At 35.7% G+C, this 26,239-nt stretch overlaps 1 protein-coding gene across 9 annotated transcripts in view; it reads left to right on the top strand.

Annotated features, from left to right (window-relative positions):
* The window catches only part of GRM8 (glutamate metabotropic receptor 8), an 850,565-nt gene that overhangs the window by 517,569 nt on the left and 306,757 nt on the right, over nt 1–26,239 (top strand). For all 9 annotated transcript variants that reach the window (XM_004471660.3, XM_071215255.1, XM_058297320.1 and 6 more), the window contains one exon: nt 25,130–25,330. In XM_004471660.3, coding sequence (XP_004471717.1) covers nt 25,130–25,330 — 201 coding nt within the window. The remainder of the gene's footprint in view (nt 1–25,129; nt 25,331–26,239) is intronic.

The raw sequence follows: 26,239 nt of genomic DNA, 5'->3' as shown, positions 1-26,239 counted from the left end.
GAATGCTCTGAGGAAAGAAGGTTAAAATGGACATGCGCCTTTCCCATATTGATTAATTATACTATTTACAAAATCTCTCATTAGAATTCAGCTTTGTTTAAATTTCAGTTTTCAAAATTGTATTAAAATTAAGGAAAATTGCAAGCTGAAATTCCTTTGAAGAAAATGTTATTATTTTGTTCATAATATATTGGTTATTTTAATGTACTTAAAATTATTGTTATTTGTAATTATGTTGCTATTTTAAATTTGGAGTAATTGTAATGAGGGAATTCTACCTTTTGATAGGTTTGGAGGTTATTTATCAGTCTTATTTTATTGTTTGAACTTCACTGACTATAGGAATATACATTCAAACCCATGTTCCTCTCCCTCACTGTGTAAACCTGTGGATAATTTTGTACCTGTGTTTATTCCACCTGGATCTCCATTCATTTGGATGATTGGGTTATATCTTGAGGAGGAAATATTTCTACTGTCTAATGAATGGCCCCCAGTGAAGAGTGTATGTCATTGAGAGGTGACAGTTACCACTCCTCACTTGCTGGGAATCCTGGTGATCCAGAGAGAGGGTTTTGTTACCATAAAAGCCAATTTACCAACCTGAAAGACTCTCTAGTCTAGCTAATCAACTGCTACTTGAAAACTCACCATTTGGAGACCCGTACTTTATTATATTATCTAAGCATTTTCTAAGATATTTTATTTTAGAAAAGTAGATTGTTCTATAAATAAAGCTTAAGTCTTATCTTGATGTCTTTCATTTATTATATATTAATTTAACATCAGTCAACTCCTATGAACTTTTTTGGGAGAACAAATAAGTGTATAAGAAATAGTCAAGAAGGGTCAGGTACATCATTCCCCTGATTTTGAGCAATGTTAACTCAACTCTGCCGTATTGCCTGAGTGGTCCTGAAGAGTTATATATACCAATGACTTTAAGATCTTGGTTTAGAATCAGTTGTTTTTAATTCCTACCGTCCAGTTGACTCAAAGGGAGATGTCTTTAAAAAATCTTCTGCTGGGGCTCTGTAACTCATGTTGCTAGGTTAAGTAAATAAAAATAAGAATGTTAAATAAGTATGTCTTGTATTTTTCTGGCAACCTTACCCACAGTTCATTGATTCTGATTCAGTTGGTCTGTGATAAGGTCCGATCACATTTTTGTAAGTTCTCCAGGTAAGTATAATATGCAGCAGACCTGGGAACCAATGGCCAGATTAACGGTGTCTCACAAACTGTAATGTGTACATAGGAGTCATTAGCAATGTTTGTGAAAATGTACCTTCCCAGTTTTCCTCCAGTCAGATTCACTAGATGAAGGATGAAGGCGAGATTAAGTAAGTTGCACTTTGAGATACTATTATAGAGCCTGTTTGCCAGCACTTGTGCTTTTTAAAAAAATTTTATTGAGTTATATCATTCATACATGAACATCCATAAATAATACGTGTACAGTAAAAGTTGTGAGCGTACACAACAAACATGTATAGCATCATACAAAAGGGTCCCATACCTCCATCTACCACCAATACCTTGTACTGTCATGAGACATTTGTTACAAATTATGAAAGAATATCATCAAAATCTATATCTTACCAAATGTAAGATATAGACTATAGTTAGAAGAACTTGTGTTTTTTCTTTTATTTATTTATTTTAAAATCTCAGTATAACAAAATCCCAGAGTATGGAATAATATGCTAGTTAAGAATGACTAACATTTAGTTTCATATCAGAATAAATGATTAGGGTTAGGAAGATGTTTTCAAAAGAAAAAGAAAAATTAATGTGAATTGTGTTTTGTTGTTTGCTTTCATTTCATCTGCAATAAATTAAAGACATAATCTTCTGACTTGAAAAATGGGTCTTTGTGATGACACTTTACTAATGTAAATGGACCCTGATTCACTAAAGGGCCCCAATCTCCTATGACTAGAGCAAGTGACCTTAGGGGAAACAACCTGGAAATTGACACTAACAGTTCATGAATGATTCCAAGTTCATACTGAGCGAAGGTCTATGAGAATGCATTCCTTAAGATTATTAGGGCAAGTTTTTCAAGATTGTATACGAGGAAAATAATATAGATAATTAACACTGCAAGTACTAAGGACTGTTTTACCATTCCTTATGTGATTTCAGTAATGAAGGGAGCAAAGTCATTCTGTCTTATTATAGCCTCTTTGTTTTAGTGATTTCTGAGTTCCAAATCAGTATTTTTCCCTAAGAATTTAAGAAAACCCACTAGAGTAAATATTTTGCTTTATTTTCAAGGGTCATTGACATTGATGGAAATCTATATTACCATGATTCCTTATGGGTATGATTATTTTTCATAATCTATTATTGCATTATTGATTAACTACAAAGCCTATTTATATTAGTAAACATTTCCATATAAGATCACTTACCCCAAACCCCTTTTCATGGTTCTTTTAGGGAGTATGGTCTCTAGTAAATGCACTCCTTTTGTTCCAATTTTCCTGTATATATGGAAATATTTTAGGCAATATTTTTCAGGTTTCTGTACTAAGAACTATTACAGCAAAACTGTGTTACTATTTTATTTTATTACTAACATTTTCTAGTTTTCTTTTTAAATTGTGGCATTCTGACTCTATAGATTAAAAAAAAAAACCAAACTACTGTTGTTTTTTCCGGTAGCTTTGTGATTGCTTTCAAGTCCTAGTTCTATTATTTTTGGTTACTTTGCATCCAGTCAGTGCTCTCACTGAGACTTCATAACTCAGAGTTACATAGCTCTTTCCAGTATTCACAATGAGTTCACATGCATTTTTAAATTTGGTCTTCTCAAAAGTTATAAGAAGTATGCAGGGCAAGGATAATTATTACTCTCATTTTCCAGATATGGAGACTATGACACAGAGCTTGAAGTGGTGTTTCCTGGTAAGTTCGTAAGTGGCAGAACTGTCCCTGTTCAAAGACTTCTGCCTACAGTGCCCTTTCCATGCCATCATATCTGTCTCTTATTAAAATGGTCCAAACCAGGCAAAAAATATTAAAGTGCAATGGGTGGGTAGCTATTACTGAAGAAACTGTTTCTTTATTCTTTTAAAATATTGATCAGAAAGACAGTAGAAAGAGAGGGCAATTTTTGTCACATGTAGAAAAAGAAAACAAATAATCAGGTAGAATGTGAAAGCAAGCTGATAAGAAAACTGCCAAGAGAAAACTCACATAGCAGCATGGTCACATGCAACACACACTTCCATCTTGTTTCTGTGAGGGAAAAGAAGGTCCGAGGCAAGGATCACAAACATGCAAGAGTATTCTCCAGTTCAAATTATATAGCAGGGACGGACAAATATTAATATGGTGTAAATTCTGTAGAATGAGAATGAGTAAGGAATTCTACAATTCTGTAGAATGAGGAGTGAGCCAGGAATTCTTGTCTTCCGTAGTCAAGGGGCAGCACGGCATGTAATCAAACTGATCTTGGGTAAATACTGTGCAAAGATGTTAGCAAGTCCAGCTAGTTCTGTTTTCCTTGGTCATTGTAATAGCTTAGAGGGAGTGAATAAACTATTCGTGATTGGGATGAAAAGAAGCACCTGTTAAATTCCATACAGGGATTTTTTTTTTTTAAATCAGAAAAATGGCTTTCTGGAGCTGTGGATGTGCTTTAGGTTGAAAACTGAAAGCTACTTGAAATGCCATAGTTGTGACTGTAAAGTCAGGGAAGATGAGCAGGTTCAGGTTAATCAATGATTGAAGCTGAGGGCAACTTAGAATAACTACACTAACCACTTACAGTTTAAACCAGTGGCCTTCAGACTTTAGCATGCACCAGCATTGCTGGGCCCCATGCCCCAGAGTTTTGGTTCAGTAGGACTAGGTTGGGGCCTGAGGATTTGTCAGGAAGCACCCACTTAGAACCATGGTTTACAGGTGCTCTTAACCTTTTTTGTTCCACAGACCCGTTTGCCAGTCAGGTGAAAACCACAGACCCCTTACTAAGTCCACACTATGCTGTGTATAATTTAATAAAATTATCACACCTGTACCAACACGTCCTCGAACAAGAATAATGTTTTTTGAATTTCAATTCAAAGTCAAAGACCCCCTTCTGAAGAACCCCTGGATAGGTTTTATTACTTAGAGTTTCCAGGGGCAATGAAATTGGTTAAAAGAGAACACAACCAAATTCACTGTGAGAATCGCTTAAATCTAGGTCAAGGAAGCAGATTCTGATCAGATAAGAAGTCTTGAGCAAACTTAGATGCTCCTCCTGGCTCCATTTCCTTGTTCCCGAGGGATGCGCTGTGGCTATGAATCTCGCCCTCCAGAGAATGATACTTAGATACTGGAAATAGTAACAGCATTTTGCACATACCACAAGAGTTTTAAATCACCATTCTGGAAACATTGCATTTATAATCGATGAGCTTCCTTTGAAGGGATGTTTACAAATACCAGGCACTCCTGATTTCTGAAACAGAATCAGCATCAGCGAGCCCACATCCTGTTGGGGGAAGAAAGCCGAGCGAGCAGGTGTGCCTATTCAGTGTCTCTGTCTCCATGTCTCCAGCTTCCGAAAAACCACTTTTCCCTGCAATTACACATCCAATTTCAGTATAGTGATCAATAGCCTGATTAAATTTGATGTTTATCTGTTTTAAGTCTTGTATTTTTTATGGAATTCAGTGAATCACCTCTGTGGCTCGTTTACCTGGAAGCTATGCCCTAGTGGTTTTTTTCACCTGTCAGCAAGAAATAATAGTTATGAGAAAAAATACCTGGAAAGATCATTTGAGGGCTGTTCTATGTAAAGTCACACTAGATGTTTTGACTGAGTTTCTCCTTCAGAACTCCCAAACAAGGAGAAAAGAGAAAGCTTAGCCTTTTCCTTGATTCTGTCCTTTAATTGAATGTATCCAGAACTCAACTTGTGAGTCACCACCTTGAGTTGGCAGCCTTCCTGGTTACAGCAGTGCTTTTTAAAACCTGGTCTGGGAAAGCTGCCTCATAGAAAACAACACAGAAAATGCTTTGCATTTACAATATGAATACAGTGCAGAAGCTTGAAAGATAATAATAATTCTAAAAGGACTGTGTGGTGACTACAAATCATAAAGTGAATGTAGGTAAAGAAAGCTGGTAACAAGTGAAGATATTCAATTATCTAAACATGACGTCACAAATTAAGTCTCTCTTTTTTTAAAAAAAGTAATATTGTAATGTAGTATTTTTCACAACTGTGTGGTTTGCCTGAATAGGCCCTTTTTGGGGGGTGTTTGTGTGTGGTTTAGGGTAAAAATTGCCCATGCGAGACTTGTATGTCACTATTACTCAGGCCCTTTCTTTGGGTGAGGTTAGCACTCCATGTTAATAAGCTGGGCACCTTGGGATGTACATTTATTCCAACAGCTGCTAGAGCTCCATTTAGGGGCACTGGTGCTGTTATTTATTAAGTGGCACCCTCCTGGTCTCAAAGAGTTAATGAGAATCTCAGATTTCCTGCTTAACTCCCCCACAGGAAACACATCTAATGCATCAATCTGCAGTATAGCAAAGCAATTGGCACCCCTGACCTTCATGCAAACTCATTCTGCTCAGAGCCCCAGATTCTCACCAGCAAGCCGCCGTTCATTCCCGGCTACATCCACGCTTCATGAGGCATCACTGCTGCTCTTCATCATTTACCTTCACCTGTTTGGAATCTGAACCATTCTCTGCCTTATGCTGCTGGCTGCCGTTAATGCAGCGCTGGCTCCATGGGTGGTCTCTGACTTGGCACATACCTCTTTACCCTCTGATCACCTTGGCACAACCAAGGGAAAGCATAGCTGATTCACCTGTAGCCTAGTCTTTCAACCATAATCCTTAGTGAAATCAGAAGTAAGCTTTTAAATACAATACTAATGCCATGGCAACTTAATTTCAAGATATATGTGATCGCTAATGCAACATCAAATTCCCAGCATTTAATTCAGAATGTTGGTGGGAATGGATATGGATTTTTATCTATTGCTACATAAAGGTAATTTAGGAGGTAGAGTATCTCCATACCTATTAGATGAAAGAAATTTCAATACAGAGTTTGAATTTGACAGTGATATGCACTTTTTAAGGCTAGAATATCATTAAAAGTGTCTTTAAGGAAGTTCTCTCACTGAGAAAGCAGTTTCGTAATTGAATGAATCAAATAGTAGGATTCCATTCTCCAAATTGCCATATGAAAAACAGGTTAGTGATTCAACGATTTGAATATTAGTCTTTGTCTTCCCTTTCCCAGATACAATCTGAGTCTTTATGATATAACCTATACAACAAACATTCTCTAGAAAGTCACTGTAAAGAAAATGCAAATAGCTGGAGTAGCAGAAAGCAACTCTCACATTCCTTCCCACTACAATGAAGTAATTTTAAGTCATGATATCAAATAAGATCCGTATATTTTAGGGAAAGCAGCTTTCCTATGTCTTCAGCCACACAAGAAGCTATCTTCTCCTGATGCTTAGACTTACTTATTTATATTTTAAACCTGTATTGTTTGTCATGCTCTATGAGGTTTTAACATTAAAAAATAAATAAATGAGCTTCTGTGGAACATTAGCCAGTACAGCTGGATGGTGCTGCTGCTGAAGGGAGCATCCGCCCAAGAGCTGCGGTGGTGTCCCATTGTCTGTGAGGGCAGAAAAGATAAAAAGCTTGAAGGGACCATAAATTCAAAACATGGAAGCTGACTAGGAGTTTCTTGCTGTTTCTTTATGTGTTGCCTTATTTGCAGGGCCATAATTATAAACTGATTACAGCTAAAGAAAAAAAATGCCTCCCTTGTTCTGTTGTTCTCCCCACTGAATAGTAATTACTCTGTTATTGTGTTTCATTGCCTTTTTTTTTTTTTTCTGTTAGTCTTTTGAACATTATCAGACTATCTTAGATTTCAGGATGGCTTCTGGCAAGCAGGAAATGCAAAATAAGTGTAATATATGTAAGATGTTTTCAGTGATTATCTTATTGCATGTTATAAATCTTATTGTAGACCAAGTATTTATATGCTAGAGACAAAATGTCTTGTTTTCCAGTCTATAGTCATTTGTAATATGTTTGATGCTGTACCTCTTTGTGGTCTGTTCTACTTCTCTCTTCCTTTGTAATATATAGGTAGTGTAGAAGAAGCTATTTCAAAGTTAGAATGCCATATGTTATAAGGCTTCAAATATGTTCTGAACAATATGAAATATTTTTCTGTATGATGGAAAATAGCTTATCTTCCATTAAGGCTGCATTTATATTAGGTGAAAAGCAAAACAATAGCAGTTTTATTTCCTCCTTCAAAATCATTTTGTTTGTTTGTTTGTTTGTTTTAAATTGATGTAACTGACCAAATGGCTATTTTATAGGCATAATCTGTGAACTCACTACCTTGAGTTTAGGCCTAATTAGTCTTCATGCTTTCTTGTTTTCTTACTAATTATATGTTTAACTTATATTTATGAGGAAACCCATTTGTAGAACAAAAATAGAATTCGTTTTTTATGTCCTTTAATTGATTGTATTTTATTTTATCATTGCAACAGATAGGGGAAATTTCATCTTCCCACATACTAGGCAGAAGAGATGGTTAAGTAACCCTGACGTGGAGAAATATTCAGGATGATGTAGTATAAATAGAATGGGAATGTTAAAAGTGCACAGAAACTTTTGGAAAGAAGTAATAAAATAATGGCAAGGAATATCTGAAAAAGACTGAATGATAGACTGAGTATAAAAAATTTGCAGATGACCTTTGCTGTTTTTGTTGGATTTGACTGATTCCACCAAAAAAGTTAATAGAGTTGGTATGTTTTCTAATTTGATATTTCCAAATACTAGGTAAGACTATGAAGAAGTTAAAAATAAACAATAAAGAAGTAATAAATTAATAAAATGAGATATCGTTTGGAAAATTGTTAAAAGTGAATTGAAAATATGACAAAAACAGAAGAATCTTTCAGGACATTTTCTTATAATTAGACTTTGACAGTTTGTTAAAAGAGTAAAATATGGTGATTTGTTTTAAAGTTAAGTGTGTTTACATATTTAATTCCAAATGTCTAGTATCATATAAAAGAAGAATACTGTAGAAATTGGCCAAAGTTATTATCCTCTCATTCCTTCTTTTTTAGTCTCGAAAATTTGTGGAGAGAATTTGGTATAGTTGAAATAAGTGGCCACCTAAATTTAGTGATTCTTTCCTACATACAATTTGATGATGACATACATTCCAGAAGTTCATGCATGTTAAGGTGGTAGTAGTTGCACTTTAAGCATTATCTGTGATTAATGTCTTTTTGCAAAACAATTCATTTTGCTTGTATTGGGTACTTGGGAAGGGTGAAGTGAAAGAAGAATGACTTTTTAGAGAAGAAAGATAATCTAGAACTGCAGAAGCAAATGACGCTGGATACTAATTTGGTCTCCCTCATAACTTGACCAGAAGTAGTCATGAATATGGTGTGGAAAAGAGCCAGTATCATGACCAAAATGCCATTTGCAAAATGAAAAGGATGTGACATAGTGAACTTAACTGAGAGAAGAATGGAAAGCAGTCACACAATTCAGAAACCAACACTTCCAGTTGATTGCCAAAAAGTCCTAATATGCTGACTGTGATACCTTTAGGGAGGTTTTAAATCTTATTTCTTTGTTATATCCATTTTTACATTAAAAGAGTATGGAATAGGACAATTTGTTTTTATCAAAGGACATGATGGCTATAATATTGACCTTAGAAAAAGCATGAGAGGTTCGCACAAGAGGTGGCCTAAGTAGGTAGGTCTAAAATCTATTCAGAACTTTTCATTGCATGACATTAAAGAGGACTCTTTCCTCCAGGAATGACTAGCATGGAAGAATAGGCTAGACGACACTAACATTTATTGAGTTATTACTATGTGCACTGGAAATAAAATGATGAACAAAAATAAACATGGTCCTTCCCTTGTGAACTATTAATGACATTGGCTAATAATTAGGTGGGATACAAAGGTGATGTTAGAGACACCAAAAAAAAGAGTACATTTTAAGACTTTTTTCTTTATCTCTTATAAATAGTAATTAATTAATGAAAGGAACCATTAATTCAGTGAGAAAGTAAAGCTGGAGAAGCGGTTCTCGGGTTGAAAGGTGTCTGAAAGTTAAATGTGTGAAAATGTCTAAACCTAAATGATTTATACTCCATGATAAAGGACACAAGAATACTGTAGAAACAGTATCATTTTCATGATTGCTTATAACAACTCTTTGGGGTAGGAGGTCATTAACCCCTCATTTATAGATGAAGAAATGAGCCAAAAAGAGGTTACACCATTTGCCATACATAATAGAGCTAGTAAGTGGAGAAATTTATATTGCAAATAATGGTTTAATTACTGTTCTATGCTACCTCATAAAGAATTGTACAATTACAAGTTAAAATATGGATAATGAATTTTTGTTCTTGGTTTAGACACAAAGAGTTCATGGTTGAATATCATTTATGATAATGTCCAGCTACAAGTAGCAAATAATGAAAACCACACTTGTTTAAACAAGATGAACTTTATTTCTCTCTCTGGTCAAATTCAAATGAGTTAGTCCAGGGATGGTGTAGTAGCATGGCTTTGCTCATGCCTCAGGGACCCAGGCTACTTCTAGAGTGTGGCTTTAATTCCTCCTGTTCCAGATAGCACTTAGAGATCCAATTAACACATCTTCATTGTAAGAGGCAGTTTGAAGGAAAGGATGAAAAATAATAAAGAGGCAAAGGGCACATGTCCAGGGTATTATAAGGAGTATTCCTAAAAGTTGCTACATTTGCTTATATCCTACAGGCACCTCCATTTAGCTGCAAAGAAACCTGGAAAATGTAGACTTTATTCTGACCAACTATATGTCCTGCTAAAAACCAAAGGTTCTAATACTATGGAAGGAGTAGTACATAGATACTGGCATATTATTAATTGTCTTTGCCCAGAAAGCCTTGGCGTGTGATTTTGATGGAAACCAAATTGCAGTGAGTCAAGGTGTGAATGGCATCTACATGCTCTTCCAAGGAGCTTAGTTCTGAAAGAAAGGCTGACCTACCAGGTGACTTTCATCCCTGAGTCAGTATAGGTGCATTTGAGTGAGATGATCAGAAAACACACATTTTAAAAACTGACACTATATACAGAAATCGAACACACAAAACTGTCATTGAATATCAAAGGCCAAATGTTTACTGGGTGCTGATAATAGTGGTGTTTAACAAGAATGGGTCTATCCAAGGACCTGGTGCTGGGTTTACATCTTAATCTAAACCCCTTCTGCTGCATTTGGGCACATTCCTTATTTGTTTATCTCTGAGTTGTAATGCTAAAAAGCAAGACATTTTGAGTAGACAGTCACCATATGAAGTCTTGGCATTTCAGCTTACTGAGTCTGTGATAATGGGCAAGTTATTAAATGTTTCTGAGACTGAGTTTTTTATTGACAAAATGGAAATAATAAAACTTGCTTCATAGAGTTATCATGAGGAATATGCAAAAATGTATCTGACTTGTCTAGCATGGTCTTTCCCTCAAAATAGATCCCAGTAAGTGTTAGGGTCCCTCTTCTCTGTTTCCAAGAAGACTGTTGATGAGCATTTGTAAACTTGAACTATTGTATCTGAACATTTCCTTCACCATATCTCCCCTCTTTTCTGTCCAAATCCTTGATGCTAGTAACATAATTTGGGGAACAAAAATAAATAAATAAGAACAGAATCCAGAAAGCAGATTTGTTAGAAACAAATTTAAAGTGCATCTCAGGCTATGATTTCCATTTTCGTTCTAAATTTATCAGATTTCTATTTATAATTTCTTTCACAAAATGTGTTTTGATATTCAAAGCATGCAATGAACATTTAAAGATAAAAATATTTTCAATTTTGTTTTTGTTTGTGTACAAAGTTAATAATGAGAGATTCCAATGTGTCCTGCTCCATCTCTCAAGGTGAAACCAGGGCTTGTTGCCAGAAGAAATCCTTGGTGGTTCCATCTTTGTCTTAGAAAGTTTGCTAAGTGAACTCTTATGTCGTTTATATGTAATGTTGAAGGGTACCACAGTTTGTATTAGTTAGATATTTTAAGGAAAACCTTGTCAAACGAATTCACTCCCCTTCCATTTTAAGGTAAGTTCCTAGTCAAAAGCCATAATATTTGATCTTAGGCAACAGTGCATATGAGTTCTACCAGTGAATGCTGATGTTTTATTGATTGTTTAGGAAGTGTTGGAACACAGCCATGGGTTGCTGATTTATGAGGGCTTTGAAATCGGCTGTGACATGAGCACTTACCTCATCTTGGATCTGTTGTTTCAACATGGTCTAATGCAGCTAGTCTCAGATGATCTATTTTCTCTCTCACAGAAATTATCTTACCAGTCCTTTAGGAGAACACACACACAACAAACAAAACACCTTTGCCAAATCGTTTCCTTTTGTGTACATTTATTTGAACATAAAAGCAGAAGGTAGAGATTTATTTTATTTGATAAAAATTTTCCCTGCTGTACTTTATTGTATCTCATAATATTTTCCTAGAGTAGTATTTCATAGAATATGAAAGCAAAAGAGATGGAGGCCTTATGGACAGTCATTGGGATTATCTTATTTATATAGCTTTTTTAGAAAGAAACTCATTTTGGGTTGGTTTGTAAACATTAGTATAAACCTAGGGAGATTGTGAGCACCAAACCAAGGCCAATGGGTGATCAGGGAATAAGACCCAGTCCCTGTCCTCCACGAAGTTTTCAGTCTTTGGGGGGTGGAAGTGCCCTTAGGTTGCCGAGCTGCCATGACAAATACCATACAATGGTTTGGCTTAAACAGAAAATGTTTATTAGCTCATGGTTTTGGAGGCTAGAAGTCCATTAGCAAGACCACGCTTTCTCCTGGACATCTGTAGCATTCTGGCGCTGGCTTGCCACAATTCTCGGAGTTCCTTGGCTTGCATCTCTACCTCCCGTTACATGGTGACATTTTTCTCTTTGTGCCTGCCCTTCTGGTTTCCACTGACTTCTCATCCTTCTTTATAAGGTGTCCGGCAATACAGGTTAAGACCCACTCTGACTCAGTAGGGCCATACCTTCTCTAAAAATAATACCTTCCAAAGGTCCTACTTAAAAATAAATTCACACCCACAGGAACTCAGATTAAGAGTAAAATCACGTCTTTTGCATGAATACATAATTTAGTCTACCACAGGTGAGAAAATGATATTTAGAAATGAGTTGTAAATAAAAACAGTGATTACTGAAAGATAAATCCTGCTAGTTGATGAAATGCAGTCTGCAGCCCTTTTGTTTGCTGATTCCTTGTGAGGGTTTGCAGCGGGCATATAGTTTACATCCCAGAATTTGTCTGATAGAAGCAGAGGCTGATTGAATTAATTGGAAAGCAGCAAGAGAGGTCATCTTGTCTGGTCCCTGTCCCTATGAAGGATGGCACAGAAACTCTCCCAGACAGATTGCGACCTGCTTTAATCAGCCACTGGCATTATACCTACGCCAGGGCTGTGACCCCTAAAATTGGGAAGAAAAGTAAAAGACCTAGTCAGTCATCCAGAGGATTGACTACATTGTGCAGATGTAACAGTAGTTTTCCTTTTTCTTCTGGGTGCTTTAAATACACAGATACCCTGAATTTTTCATGTAAAGGTCATGCATCTTATACTTAAAGCACGTTTGGTATTCTTTGTAAAATTTAAGTTTCTGACATGAAAATCCTCTATGTTTATATTTTTGTCATATCCCACCAAAATACAGTTCTTTGAATGTTTTTCACTGCTACAGTTACCCATTGGAGTGAGAGGGAAACTTGCCATAATTCATACCTTCCTATTATTCATTTCTTCTCATAATTCAGTTATTCTTTCAAGGTTTTTAATTCCTCATGGAACTCATGCAGCTGGTGATTCCCTTAAGTTTTACTTTTCTTCAGTGGAACTTAATCACAAAGGGAGAGAAAACAGGCCTGAAAAGAGGCAGGATGATATAAAGGGAAGAGTTGTAGAATTAGGTTATTAGAAATCTATTCCTGGTCTTGCCTTTTATGAGCTATCAGACCTGGCTAAACCACTCTGTGTCCCTCTACCTCAGTTTTACCATTTGTAAAATAAGAGGATTGGGCTAGATCTGTGAGTTCCAAACTTTTTAAAACTGCAATACATGTAAATAATTTATATAGAGCAACCAAGCATATAACCACTGTACAACTGAAATAAAAGTTTCAAGAAACAATATTTCCTATTACTGTATGGGATATAATAAGCTGATTTCAAGAGCTACTAAAGGGTGACAGGCTGAAGTTTATTAATAGCAAACCATGATTTCAAAGGTCACTTAGCATGGGTATTCCTAGGTTGTTAATAAAAGTTTTAGGGGTTATTAACATGTATTCCAGTAGTAATATTATTGTCTTGTTGACCAAACCTTATGAAAATGAGACAGAGAATGTAGGAAGATAGGAAGGTAGAACTAGAGAGAGTGGGAAGGGGGAAAGTTTACTTTCCTATATTTTTATTTAATGTGGACTGTCATGTTTACTGTTCAAGTTTTTGGTTAATAGGGCTACCCAAGAGAATACAATAGTAGTTACTTTGTAACTACAAAGTAAATAATAGAATTCAGTTGCTGATTTGTAAATTTAAAAAGAGAAAAGAAATCTTGAAGATCCAGTGAAGGAATTTTGAAGCTGAACATATAAATGCCATAAATCAGTCAGAGTACCTTCCTATAGTGCCAAGTACAGACAGAAATTTCAGGAGGTGCAGGCTATTGGGATTTCCATGGTCTATCTTAATCGGAATAAACACATCTTGTTGATCACCCATGAGGCAAATATGGAATTATCCTGTGGGATGGTTTGCTTCAGGGCTAGACCGTGCTGCTCATCCAGCGACCAGGTGAAAGCTAGAAGTCATTCTTGGCACCATGCTTTGCTTCAGTTCCAATATCCTAGCCATCATCAAATCCTGATGATTTTATCTCCTAATATGTCTTAAGTTCATTTGTATTTCTTCTTTATCACCACCTTAGCCCAAGCCTCCATATGTCCTTGCCCAGACTCTGATGGCCTACCCACTCACTCTTGCCTCCTTCTTCTCTGTTTTCCTGTGCCAGTGCTTTTTCAAACAGGAAATCTGATTATGTCACTTTTTAATAGCTTCCCACTGTTGTACAAAGAAGACAAAATAACTCCATGTAGGCTGAAGAGCCCTAAAATCTGGCCCCTCCCACCTTTCAGGCCTCTTATTTACCATATTATTGCAGCCTTCTTGCCTTCATGAGGCTTAAGGAAAGAAGCCATCTCCATAATGTAAAAGTACACCGTGAAGCAGCAAATGATGCTGTAGATGCCCGGATAATTGATGAAAGTGGCTCACTAAACAACACATTTTCAGTGCATATGAAACAACCTTCTGTTGGAAGAAGATGCCATCTAGGATTTTCCCATCTAAAGAAGAGAAGTCAATGCCTGGCTTCAAAGCTTCAAAGGATAGGGCTGCTTTCTTGTTAGGGGCTAATGCAGCTGGTGACTTTAAGTTGAAGCCAGTGCTTGTTTACTTTTCCAAAAATCCTTAAGAATTCTGCTAAATCTACTGTGCCTATGCTCTATAAATATAACAACAAAGCCTGGATGGCAGTCCATCTGTTGAAAACTTGGTTTAATGAGTATTTTAAGTGCATTATTGAGACCTAGTGCTCACTAAAAAGATTCCTTTCAAAATATTACTGCTGTTGACAATGCACCTGGTCACCCAAGAGATGTACAATGAGATTAATGTTGTTTTCATGCCTGCTAATGCAACATCCATTCTGATGCCCATAGATCAGGGAGTCATTTCAACTTTCAAGTCTTATTACTTAAGAAATACATTTCAAAATGTTTTAGCTGCCATAGTGATCTTCTGATGGGGTCTATGCAAAGTCAACTGAAAATCTTCTGTAAAGGATTCACCATTCTAGATGCCATTAAAAACATTTGTAATTCATGGGAGGAGACCACAAGTGAAATAATCTCCATTAACAAGAGATTGGAAGAAGTTGATTCCAGTCCTCATGGATGACTTCAAGGGGTTTAAGACTTCAGTGGGGGAAATAACTGCAGATGCAGTGGAAATAGCAAGAGAAATAGAATTAGAAGTGGAACCTGAATGTGTGCCTGAATTGCTGCAATCTCGTGATAAAACTTGAATGGATGAGTTGCTTCTTATGACTATGCAAAGAAAATGGTTTCATGAGATGGAACCTACTCCTGGTGAAGATGCTGTGAACTTTGTTGAAATGACAACAAAGGATTTAGGATGTTACATAAATTTAGTTGAAAAAGGTAAAAACCTCTACCAACGAAAAGATTATGACTTGCTGAAGGCTCAGATGATGGTTTGCATTTTTTTAAACAATAAAGTATTTTTAAATTAAGATATGTACATTGTTTTTTAGGCACAGTACTATTATACATTTAAGTATAGTGTTGACATAACTTTTATATGCACTGGGAAGCCAAAAAAAAATTGTGTGACTTGCTTTATTGTGGTGGTCTGGCATGGAACCCACAATATCTCTGAGGCACACCTGTACTAGGTTTAAGTTTCTGTTATGATTTCTTTTGTTCATATAATTGGAAAAATGCTGCACATTGGTGCCATTTCTTCACTACATACTCACTACATACTATGCTCCATGCCCTGCATGATCTCATTTAATCCTCACAAGAACCAAACAATGTAGTTTGTAAATTACTGTTTTGTAAGTGAGGAATAAAAGACTGAAAGGCAGGGTCTAAAATCCTGATCTATGTAATCTCAGAGCCATGCTCTTTTGGATTTTCCTTTTGTGGAAGAGATAAGACTTAATGTGGGTCTTCTGGGATGCATAGAATTTAAATAAGAGGAGAGGAGCATGTTGGGCATTAAAATGAATTGAAATTCATTAATTATGTCATGAATAACCAGTTAAAATAAAATGGGAAAAACTATTTCATAAGTCTAGATAGTACAAAATGTTGAGGAATGAAGTTAAAAAAGAAATGTGATTTGTATATCTTTACTGAGAATTCCAAAAGAAAATTTGAATAAACAGGGATACCCCATACTCCCAAATGTGAATACTTAATATTGTAGTTATGTCAAAGCTTCTCCAATTAATTTAAAAAATTGATGCAATTTTAATGAAAATTATATTTTTAAAACTAGTTTAAATAATTCTTAAGTTTATTTGTGAGGAAAGAATGTTTTTGAATAAGAGTGCTTGCTTGAATGTATGTTACAACTTATATGAGTCACAATAATTATAAAAAATGCAGTATTAGTACATTAAGAGACAAGTGGCCTAGAGCATTAACTCCAGATATATATTCAAGAAAATAAATAATTTAAATGGGCTAAAAGTGACCTTTAATAAATTGAGTAAAACAGTATTCATTGAATAAATAGTGTGGGAAGAATTGCTAAACAATCTGGAAACAATAGAATTAGACACCTACTTATCTATCAGGAAAGAATTAAATGCAAAAACCTGAATTCATTAAAAGAACTACAATATAAGCATAAACTCTCTGCTTCTTGGAATTCTCACTATAAGCGAAGTGAATGCAGCATATTCCAAAAAGGATACATAGTATGATCTTAATTTTGAAAAATGAAGGAAAAAGAGAAATGCTAGAAAGAGATAGACCTATATGAACATGGTTAAGATGGTGGGCTAATGGTTGCTCTTTATTTTCTCCTTTTTACATTTTTATTTTCCACATTTCTAGTAACATGCATATTGCTTTTATAATTAGAAAAATGGATATGAAATAAAATATTTTGTAAGGCAAAGTGTAAGCCAAGTCATAGGGTAATGCAATGGCTATAATGTTGGTGGATAGTAGAAGCCCTAACTGCTGAGGTGGGGAAAGATGCAACTAAGTGGAGGGGGCAGGTTCTTCAATATGCTTCAAAGAGATAAATCTTATTTCTACTCTTTGCCAACATTTTAATACATTTTTTGAATCCAAATTTGTCTTTCCTTTGCATGAGCTAGGATAATTAGGTAGGAAAAATGCAACTGTTTGAATTTACCACACAGCTTTTTCTTTGTTTAGGGATTTAGGGATCCATGAAATAACTTCTGTGTTCTGAACTTTTTTTTCTTTAAAACAGGTTATTTTGCCTGAAGATACACTCTTAATTTTCCTTGTCACTTACCTTAGGTTTTTCAGTGTTTTAGAAACCCTAGGGCATTGCTTGGAAATTTTAACACCTGAAGGGGACACCTGGCACCTGTGTGAAACACTTTCCATTTACTGCCAGGCACACAAGAGACAGGGGAGAAGATGCTGTGTTTTTGTTTTTGTTTTTTTTTTACAAGTGTCTCTTGATGCTTCCTCAGGCAGCTAAGATCCTTCAGTTCATAGCACTACATTTAAATTACAGAATATAGCAGGTGATTTTCAGCAAAGGACCCTCATCTTCTCCATTTTCTCTGCCCTTTGTAAACAGATAAAGCTGTTGCTTAAATTAGTTCATTAGTGCAATACCTCTGTTTATACAGGCCCTTCATATACTGTAGAATCCAGAAAGGAGAACCTTAGATGTGGAATTATCTTTTGAAATTGTGGATGCTATTCTCCAAGAGAAATTTTATAGATGTGTGAAACACACATACACACGCACACACTCGCTCACTCTCCAAGCTAAACTATTCTATTAATTTACAAACATAAATGTATTAACTTTATTAACTTTGGCTTTTGCCACAAATATCCAACTGATCTGTCTTATGCATTTCAGCTATACATCTGAAATACGTTTTCCTTTTATTTCAGGTGGACAGCTGAAATTTAGAAGCAAGATGACTTTTTTGGTAGCTGAGGAAAATGCTTAAAATATTATAGAAACTTTCCTGCTTTTTTAGTACATTTCAGTATAAATATTGTAACTGGCAACATTCATATTCATTAACCAATATGTCTATAAATGTTTAAATTATTTCATAATATCCTTTACCTTTGGTCTTGCTCCAGGACTCACTTTAAAGTTTAAGACACGCATACACACAGACACAAACAGAACCTCCGCTAACAACCTAACTCAGAGACAAGCCAAATGTGGGCAAAGTGGTTGAAAATTTAACAGGAGTTCGGAGAAGAGAAAGGTAAGCTTGAGCTGGAAGGGTCAAAGAAAATTTCACAGAGGAGGAAGTGTAGTTGTTAGTAGAATTTGGAGTCAAGCTTGACTTTAAATTGCCATTTACTGTCACAGATGTGTGACATTGGGTAAATTATTCAACTTTTCTCAGTCTTAGTTGCTTTTGTCTGTAAAATATGGATAGTAACTCTTTGTGAGGATTTAAGCGATGCTCTCTCTGAAGTGTTCTGCCCATTTGTACCCTACCTCTTCCCTTTTCACTTCTCTAACTTTATTTCCCTCAATTGATTTCTTTAATCACCGCATCCAAATAAGAAGAGAACTGAAAACTTTTCTCCCTGATGATGAACCAGATATAATATACAGCTCAAGGCTAAGAATAATGAGAATGTGGTGACATAATTAAGAACATAAATGAGAGGCAGGAAGAAAAATTCAGTTTACTGTGTGGTATTTTTTGTTAGTGCAGAATATCCAGGCCCCAACAGTAGCCCAGGTACTGGACGTTCCAACTTCTTCTGGAGAGTTAGGTGTTTGCTCAGTCACAACCTATGCATTCTTTATGTGATCTTAGTTTAGTATAAGGAGGAAGCAGTTAGACAAAGAGAACATGACCTAGAATCCAAGAATTTTTAGAGCTGGCAGGCACCCTGGCACATCTTCTTGTTCAATCCTTTTATTTTTACAGAGAGATCATGACTTGCTCAGTCATAAAGCTTGTCTGTCACGGTGTTAGAACTAGAACTCAAGTCTCTGGCTTCTCAGACCACTGGTCTTACCACAGCACTGCATAAGATATTTTGCTCCAAGGTGGCTTAAATTATTGTGGGTTATAAGAAAATGATCAACTATATTACTGTCAGATGATTACTCTAAATATTCAGACCTTCTTTAAATAGCAAATTGTTATAACATCTATATTATGATAGAAGATGCAAGAAACGTTACAGAATCTTAAAAAATCAGTCTTCTCAGCTGAGGTTTTGTTGTAATTGGAGAAATGTCAGCAATGGCATGTCCCTATTCACTGGATTTTCCAAATTCTGTTCATGGTGCCAATACTTTACTTTCTATTCTCAAAATCCCTGAACTGTGGCTTATCCCAACCGTTTACTACTATATTTAATCAGTTTGGCTCTACAAAGTTACTTATTCCTTTGCTCTCATCTCCTCTGTTTTCATCCTATTTCTGCCCTCTACATCTCCTACCTCCCAAACTGTATCTCTACCTTCACTCTACTCTTACGTCAATTCACTTTATGTACCATTCCCAGAAATTATTAATATTTTAATTATTGGTCGTGACTCTGTGTTTCCCACTGAATAATTATTCCTACTGAATAATTAAGCCTAGTGTTTAAGATGCTCAATGACCTAATCTAGGCTGCTGAATTGAAAATAAATATCAAATATCATTACTCCTGCCAAACCTGAGATGGCATCTTACCTGAAACTTGAAGGATAAGGCATCTAAGCAGAATGAACACTGGAGGGAAATTTTGTAGTTTGGATGTGCCATGTTATAACAAGAACCTAAAAGGAGTCATGCGAATGTGGAGCAGAGAGAGGTGGGGCTGTACTGGAGATGCAGCTGGAGAGCTGGAGTACCTCATCATGGAGGGTTCTGTGGGCAAATTTCTCCATTGAAGTCCAGGACTCAGTGAGATTTAGGAATGTGCCAGGGCTACAAGCCTTCTAAATTGTACTGCAGGGACCTGAATTCAGGTCACTCCTGTTTCTGCTTCCAGCAGGCCAGGCAGTTTGTCTTTCTGGTTTATCCCAAGGTCTGTGTTTTCACCTCTGCCTTTTGGGAGATATATACAACTTTCATTTGTGTTTCTTTCCACTCAGGAGGTATTTCCATTTATTAAATATGCTTATATTTCTTCTCTTTGCTTCCCTTTTTGAATTCTATTGCATCCTTGAAGCAAAATCAGATTAAATTCAGTAAAAGATGACATATTTGCCAACTTGATAGTGGTTAGTTTTTGTGAGTGTTACAGCTCTTGCTGTGGTCCACACTAATTTAAAAGTCACCACATTACATGGTAACAAAGGTGGTATGTGATGCTAAAATAAGTACGATATAGAGCATGAAAGTCATGTCTCTGTTTTGTCAAGTCTTGGGGCATACAGTGCTCTTGTGGAATTCAGAATGACTGTTAAATTTGGTCCTGTACACATACATGCATTTATTCATAGCAGGTCCACAAACTTTTCTTTTTCTGTCTTACCATCCTTTCTACAGCAACTCCAAGAAAATGATTTAATTATTTAAAATAGTTGCTGCATACTAAGGAAAAAGTCAGGTAGGAACTAAAAGAAGAACTATTTCTAAACCTACAAGTTTAGAATGTAGAATTATTTCTACCTTATGTTGAGACTAGATTAAAAATCCAGCCAGCTAGATGTTTGGTTTCTCCGGGAATAAAACCATGGGCATGATTTGCAGGTTTTGCATTGCATTGATGAGCTATTTATTGACACATCAGTATGTTAACATTAGAAACTTTTATGTATGACTTAAGGAAAAGGAAAATAACCCTCTAACATTTCAATTTTGAAATCTGAACTACCGCCTGATAAAAGAGAAATTCTTAGGGAGCAAGTTCAATAAAACTAGCGTGCCAGTCAAAGAACTTGAAATTCATGTCAGTGTCCTTTTAGAAATTAATGTTGTAATGTCCACAACACTTTACAAATTTAAGCAGACTTGCCTTTTTACGAAGAAGGAATAACAACAACAAAAATCCAAGAAGATGCTACATTTATTGATCGATCTTAACTGTGTAATGTACATATGGTATTGCTTGGACAAATAAGAATTCACTGTTTTCTAAAAACATGAGACGCAGTCAAAAAGTTTTAGATTTCATTAATGAAAATATGAAACAATCTTGCTATAAAATTTATGAAGCTGACTTCATCTCCCATCGTCTGAACACTTTGCTGTATGCTGTTAATTTTAAATTATACACTAAAACACATTGCAGCTTTTCAGCAGTGATATTTTAAAAGGATGGCTGAAATACAGACTTTGAAAATATTTGGTACTTTATAGCAATACATTTAATGCTAACTTTAGAAACTATAGCATAATGAAATTTTACAGCCAATTAAGTTGATGAGTCACTATCAACTTCCTAAACTCCTCTTTTAGATGAATGAGAGAATCAGATATAGGAAGTGAGGAACAAACTATTTCTGCTATAAAAAGTGTCACCATGAAGTTGAAGTGTTAGGGAACAGAGAAATACATTGTCTAAACAGCCTGAAAAGAACAGATGTTTTTGTTTTTGTTTTTAAATTTAGAAATAGAATCAGAGTTAAGTCTTCAGTTTGTCACCATATGCTGACACTGAATATAGAAAAAGTCATAGTGTCCATTGATTCACATGCAGCAGTCATTGGACAGACTCTGAAATTTATTTCTAAAGTAAAATTGTGGTGAACCTGAATATTTACTAGTCACTCAAACTAACTGGATTTTATGAAATAGTCTGAGCAGTGAAAATTTAAATGTTGCCCTTTATATGGTATATGAGAGTACATATGAATCAGTTATATATGAAGCTGAAATTTTTTCTTGGGAAAAGCTAAGGAAGAATATGTCTGTTCGGTTGGAGAGTGTCTATCACGAAAGTGTTGCATATAAATTTATGCCAATTTTCTAATGATTAAGAATAGCTTTATAGATTTTTAGGGAGTTTGCAGTGACAATAAACTAAAATCATAATATATTAAATGTAGAACATGTTAGCATGCAGTGATTGAAAGTAGCCATACATATCTAGCTCTTACAGGTATTCTATAGGTTGTGGAAATTTTCCAAATTCCTTAATGGTCTCAGGTCCTTGCTCCCTCCGAATCAACTTGACTTAGGCATTTTCTGCCAGTTCCATGCCTGTTGTGTTCTTCTTCCTGTATTAATGAAGACATGAAAATTTTTCCTTGTTCTTTAAAGTCCACAAAAGAAAAAAAAAATCAGTTAAACACATACTAATATTCACAGGAGGAACATATGTGTGTGTCTGTCTGCAACAGAGGAATTTACAGAGTAGCAATATAAACAATGTAGCTGGGGATGCTAGACATCTGTCTTAAAAAATCCTTCTGCCGATTTTGTATCTTGGGCTCAAGCCTTTACTTGTGTTACTCCATCTTCTTTTCTCTCCTCTCTCCTTCTTTTCCTATTCTCCTCCTTTTCTATCTTCTCTGTTTCCATCCTCCCTGGAGGAAAACATTTAATTCTTTTCATTGTCTGAAAAGACATGTTTTTCTAGTCTTTCACCTTCTAATTCAGCTCTTGGCTTCCTTTTGTGTGTCTAATGACTTGGTTGCAGCTTTAAAATGTATAGATATTGGTAAAAGCTTGTATTTCAATTTATTATCCAGTGAGATGGGGAGGATCTGATGAAATTGTTTTCTAATTGCACAAGTTATGAAATAATTATTTTCATTTGAGTACTTCAACTTCACAACATTCTCTAAACACTAATCTATGATAATATTTTAAAGAATTGAGATATTGCACTGCAGTGGTTTCCAAAAGCAGGTCCACAGATCAGGTGTGTCAGGATCTTCTGGGGACTCATCCTGCCCCTTAGTCTGGAGATTCTGATTCAGTAAGTCTGGAGTGATGCTGAGGAATCTGTACTTAAGAAGATAACCAAGCCCGGGAGCAACTGCTCCGGGCCTCATCATCTTCATTTGCTCATTTATTAAGTTTAGTGATGCAAAATAAATGAAATACCTATGGATCTCTATGTAAATCCTGAGACCTACCTTAGAAGTAGGTTTTAAAGTCTTACCTCACTACATTATTTGTAACTTGACTCTTTTTTGTAAGCAACCATTCTGGTTTGCCCAAGACTTTTCCAAGAAACTCTTTAGTGCTAGACAAGAGCACTGAGAAATGCAGTTCTTTTTGTTGCTGTGACCATTCTTTAATATGTATTATGGGAGAGAAAGTTTAGGCAGAAGCCAAAAGGGTGATTTGCACAGGTAACACGATGAGATTCTGGGCCCAAGCAATGCTGTCCTAGGACTGAGGGGAAAAAAACTTCAACACGGAGATAAGGAGAGGGCATTGTCCCATAAGTGTATGGAGCACAGAATAGATCAGTTCATCTAAGGTAGACTGAAGGTGACACATACCTTTTGGCACTTGGAAGATGTTCTTTGTGAGAACAGGACTTCCTGTCTCTTTGTGCTCCCAAACCTGCAATAGCCTCTAGAAAGTTTTAGGGAAATAATGATCTAGTTGTCCACAATAGCCTGGTTTTAAATATATTGAGTTGAACATGGAAGTGGAATATGTAAAGATGTGATAGGCACTTGGAAATTTGGGGCTGGCAAGTAGGGGATGGAAAAGTGGTAGAAAACTAATTTTCTAAAAGCTAGTTTCCAAAAGGTATAAGGTTGCTTCTTATAAATCAATCTAATGTTTTTGGGTATATAACCAACATTTTGGATTCCGATTCCTATTTCAAGTGCTTAGAGATCGGTAAGAATTGAAAGTGTTGAGAATGAATAAATGTGAAGATGAAGAAAAAAGAGGACTTGGCCTTGGGGAAGGGAAAGTTGAGCCATACAAATTAGAAAAGGTACATCAAAAAAGGAGGAGCAGAATTCAGCACTACGGAAGACTGAGAGAAGAGAACACTATCACCACGTGAAGATGCGGAGTCACAAGTGATTGAGAACAGAGGAAAAAAATGTTAATGATTGGATGAATAAAAATGAATAAAATGTCCACTTTGTCTAAAAGAAAGTCACCAGTTTTATCAGTATCCATTATGAAAAATAATGAGCATATAAAACATCCTTTTTAATTTAACTCTCCAAATTTAGAGGAGATAGACATACATTAGTGGGAAGAAAATGCATATGTGTTGAATCTAACAACTATTCATTAAAAGTTAGTAACTGATGTCCATGGGAAAGTACTTTCTTCAAGCATTATTGGATGTGTAACATTTGAGCTGGATGTGGAGATGATATAAGATCAATTTGGTCTCTGTGACAATCCCTTGGTGTACTTTCTGTAATTTTTTTCTCTCGTGCCCAACTTCTTATTATCTATGGCTTGCCATCCACCAAATTTGTCTGAGGAGTGAAAGTGTTGGGCTGAGAGTTGAGACCTGGGAATTCTCCCCAAATCAGCTCTCCGTGCCCACGTGATCCTAACTATAAGTCTAATCTCTAAGTCTCAGTTTCCTCATCTTCAAAATGAGAGTTTGGATTATAGTTGATCACTAGCTTATTGACCATTTAAAAATTCTATGCTTCTATTAATATTACACATTAAATGATAAATACCGAGTCAAAGATAATTTCCAGTGCCAATTCTCAGCCTAAACCCAAATACGGTTATTCGGCATGACATTAATTTTTTAATAGAAAACAAAAATAAAACTAATAAATTCAAGAAGAAAATGAATCAGATAATTCTCTTAAAGATAAGTTTAACTTGAAGAAATGTTATTATATAATACTTGGGAAAAGGGCTCTGAAATAGAGCACATTCAAACCAAGAACAATTTTGGGAAGGAGAAAAAAGACCCTAATTTAGACCACTAATTAAGTGATGCTCCTGAACGTGTGGTAAATGGAAAGAATGGTGTTCTACACGTTTTACATAAAAGATCTAGCTGCTACTAAAATGTTATATAATTTTTAGAATATATAATTTAATAGGACTCAATAAGGTAGAAATAAAGATAATGAAACTATACTTCTATTATTTAATTTTTACCTTTTTGTTGCTTAATGAAATAGTTTGTTCTTTTCAAATAAAAAAAGTCAATACCTAGTTTAAAAACCTGACTCAGAAAATAAATAAAGGACTAAAGTAGATGGAAATAAAATCAAATTGTTTTGTCTTGTTAAGTGTGCCTCAAATGATGGAAATCTTAGCTCTATGCCATCTTTTATTGAAATCTAACAAAGTGAATTGATGGTTCCTTTCTATTTTACAGGACTAGAGCGAATTGCACGGGACTCGTCTTATGAACAGGAGGGAAAGGTCCAATTTGTAATTGATGCAGTATATTCCATGGCTTATGCTCTGAATAATATGCACAAAGATCTCTGCCCTGGATCTATTGGCCTTTGTCCTCGAATGAGTACCATTGATGGGAAGGAGCTTCTTGGTTATATTCGGGCTGTAAATTTTAATGGTAAGTTGCAACTATTTTTCCCCCAGTTTCTAAATATTTTAGAAGTGACAGGGTGTGTTTTCTCCCACTATATATAGAAGGTAGTTGGGCAGAAAGGAAAGCACAGGATTAGAAGCAGTTCTCCATTTTCATCAGAAGTGAGAGTTTTTCCACCTGCTTTTAAATCTCAAGCATATTTTTTGTGCTACCATTAATCTGCTTCTTTCACCTCTATCAATCATAATATTCTACTTAAATATTGGATTTCAGAAGTAACTTAGAAGGCTCATTAGAAATGTTTGACAATAGATTGGATTTCTTTGAAAGATTTTGTTTGCATCATCTTTGGAGAAGGACTTGCAGGCATTCTACTTTAAAACTGATTTCTTAAGCTTTTTAAACAGTAAATTGACTTGAGTAAAGCAGATGATCTGGACTTGCTACATATTTACATTCTAGGAATGCTGTTACAAGTTTCTTGCATCTTCTCTCTCCATGTGTCTGTCTCAATGATTTGGTCAAATTGAAGCAAGGAACTGCATCTCTTAAGATAGAACTACATACAATATGGTACAGATGGGGTTTTCCTACTACAGAAGTAGAAATGTTGCTTCTGTGACTGTCACAAGAAACTGATACAGAATATACTGGATTTAGGTTGAGAATAGCCAAACTGCCTGTCTGAAGTGATAGAATTATTGAATGCTGCTGTTCTTTCATGAAAGTTGTAATGGTTGCTGCCCATGACTTTGACCATTATTTTCAAATGAAATGACAGAATGCTCTGAGCTGTCTAATTCTTTTGGTCTGGCTGTGATTCACACAGTGGACATGCCTCCGAGCCCCACACAGCACTGCGCTGTCCGTCATCATACACTCCAGCGACCTCAGCTGCCAGCTTTTCTCAAAAAAGCACAAGGTCATCTTCCA

The sequence above is a fragment of the Dasypus novemcinctus genome, chromosome 5, assembly GCF_030445035.2.
Source record: "Dasypus novemcinctus isolate mDasNov1 chromosome 5, mDasNov1.1.hap2, whole genome shotgun sequence".
NCBI classification, from domain to species: Eukaryota; Metazoa; Chordata; class Mammalia; order Cingulata; family Dasypodidae; genus Dasypus; species Dasypus novemcinctus.
Note: the sequence above shows the minus strand (reverse complement) of the source record. Positions and strands in the feature narration are given on the sequence as shown.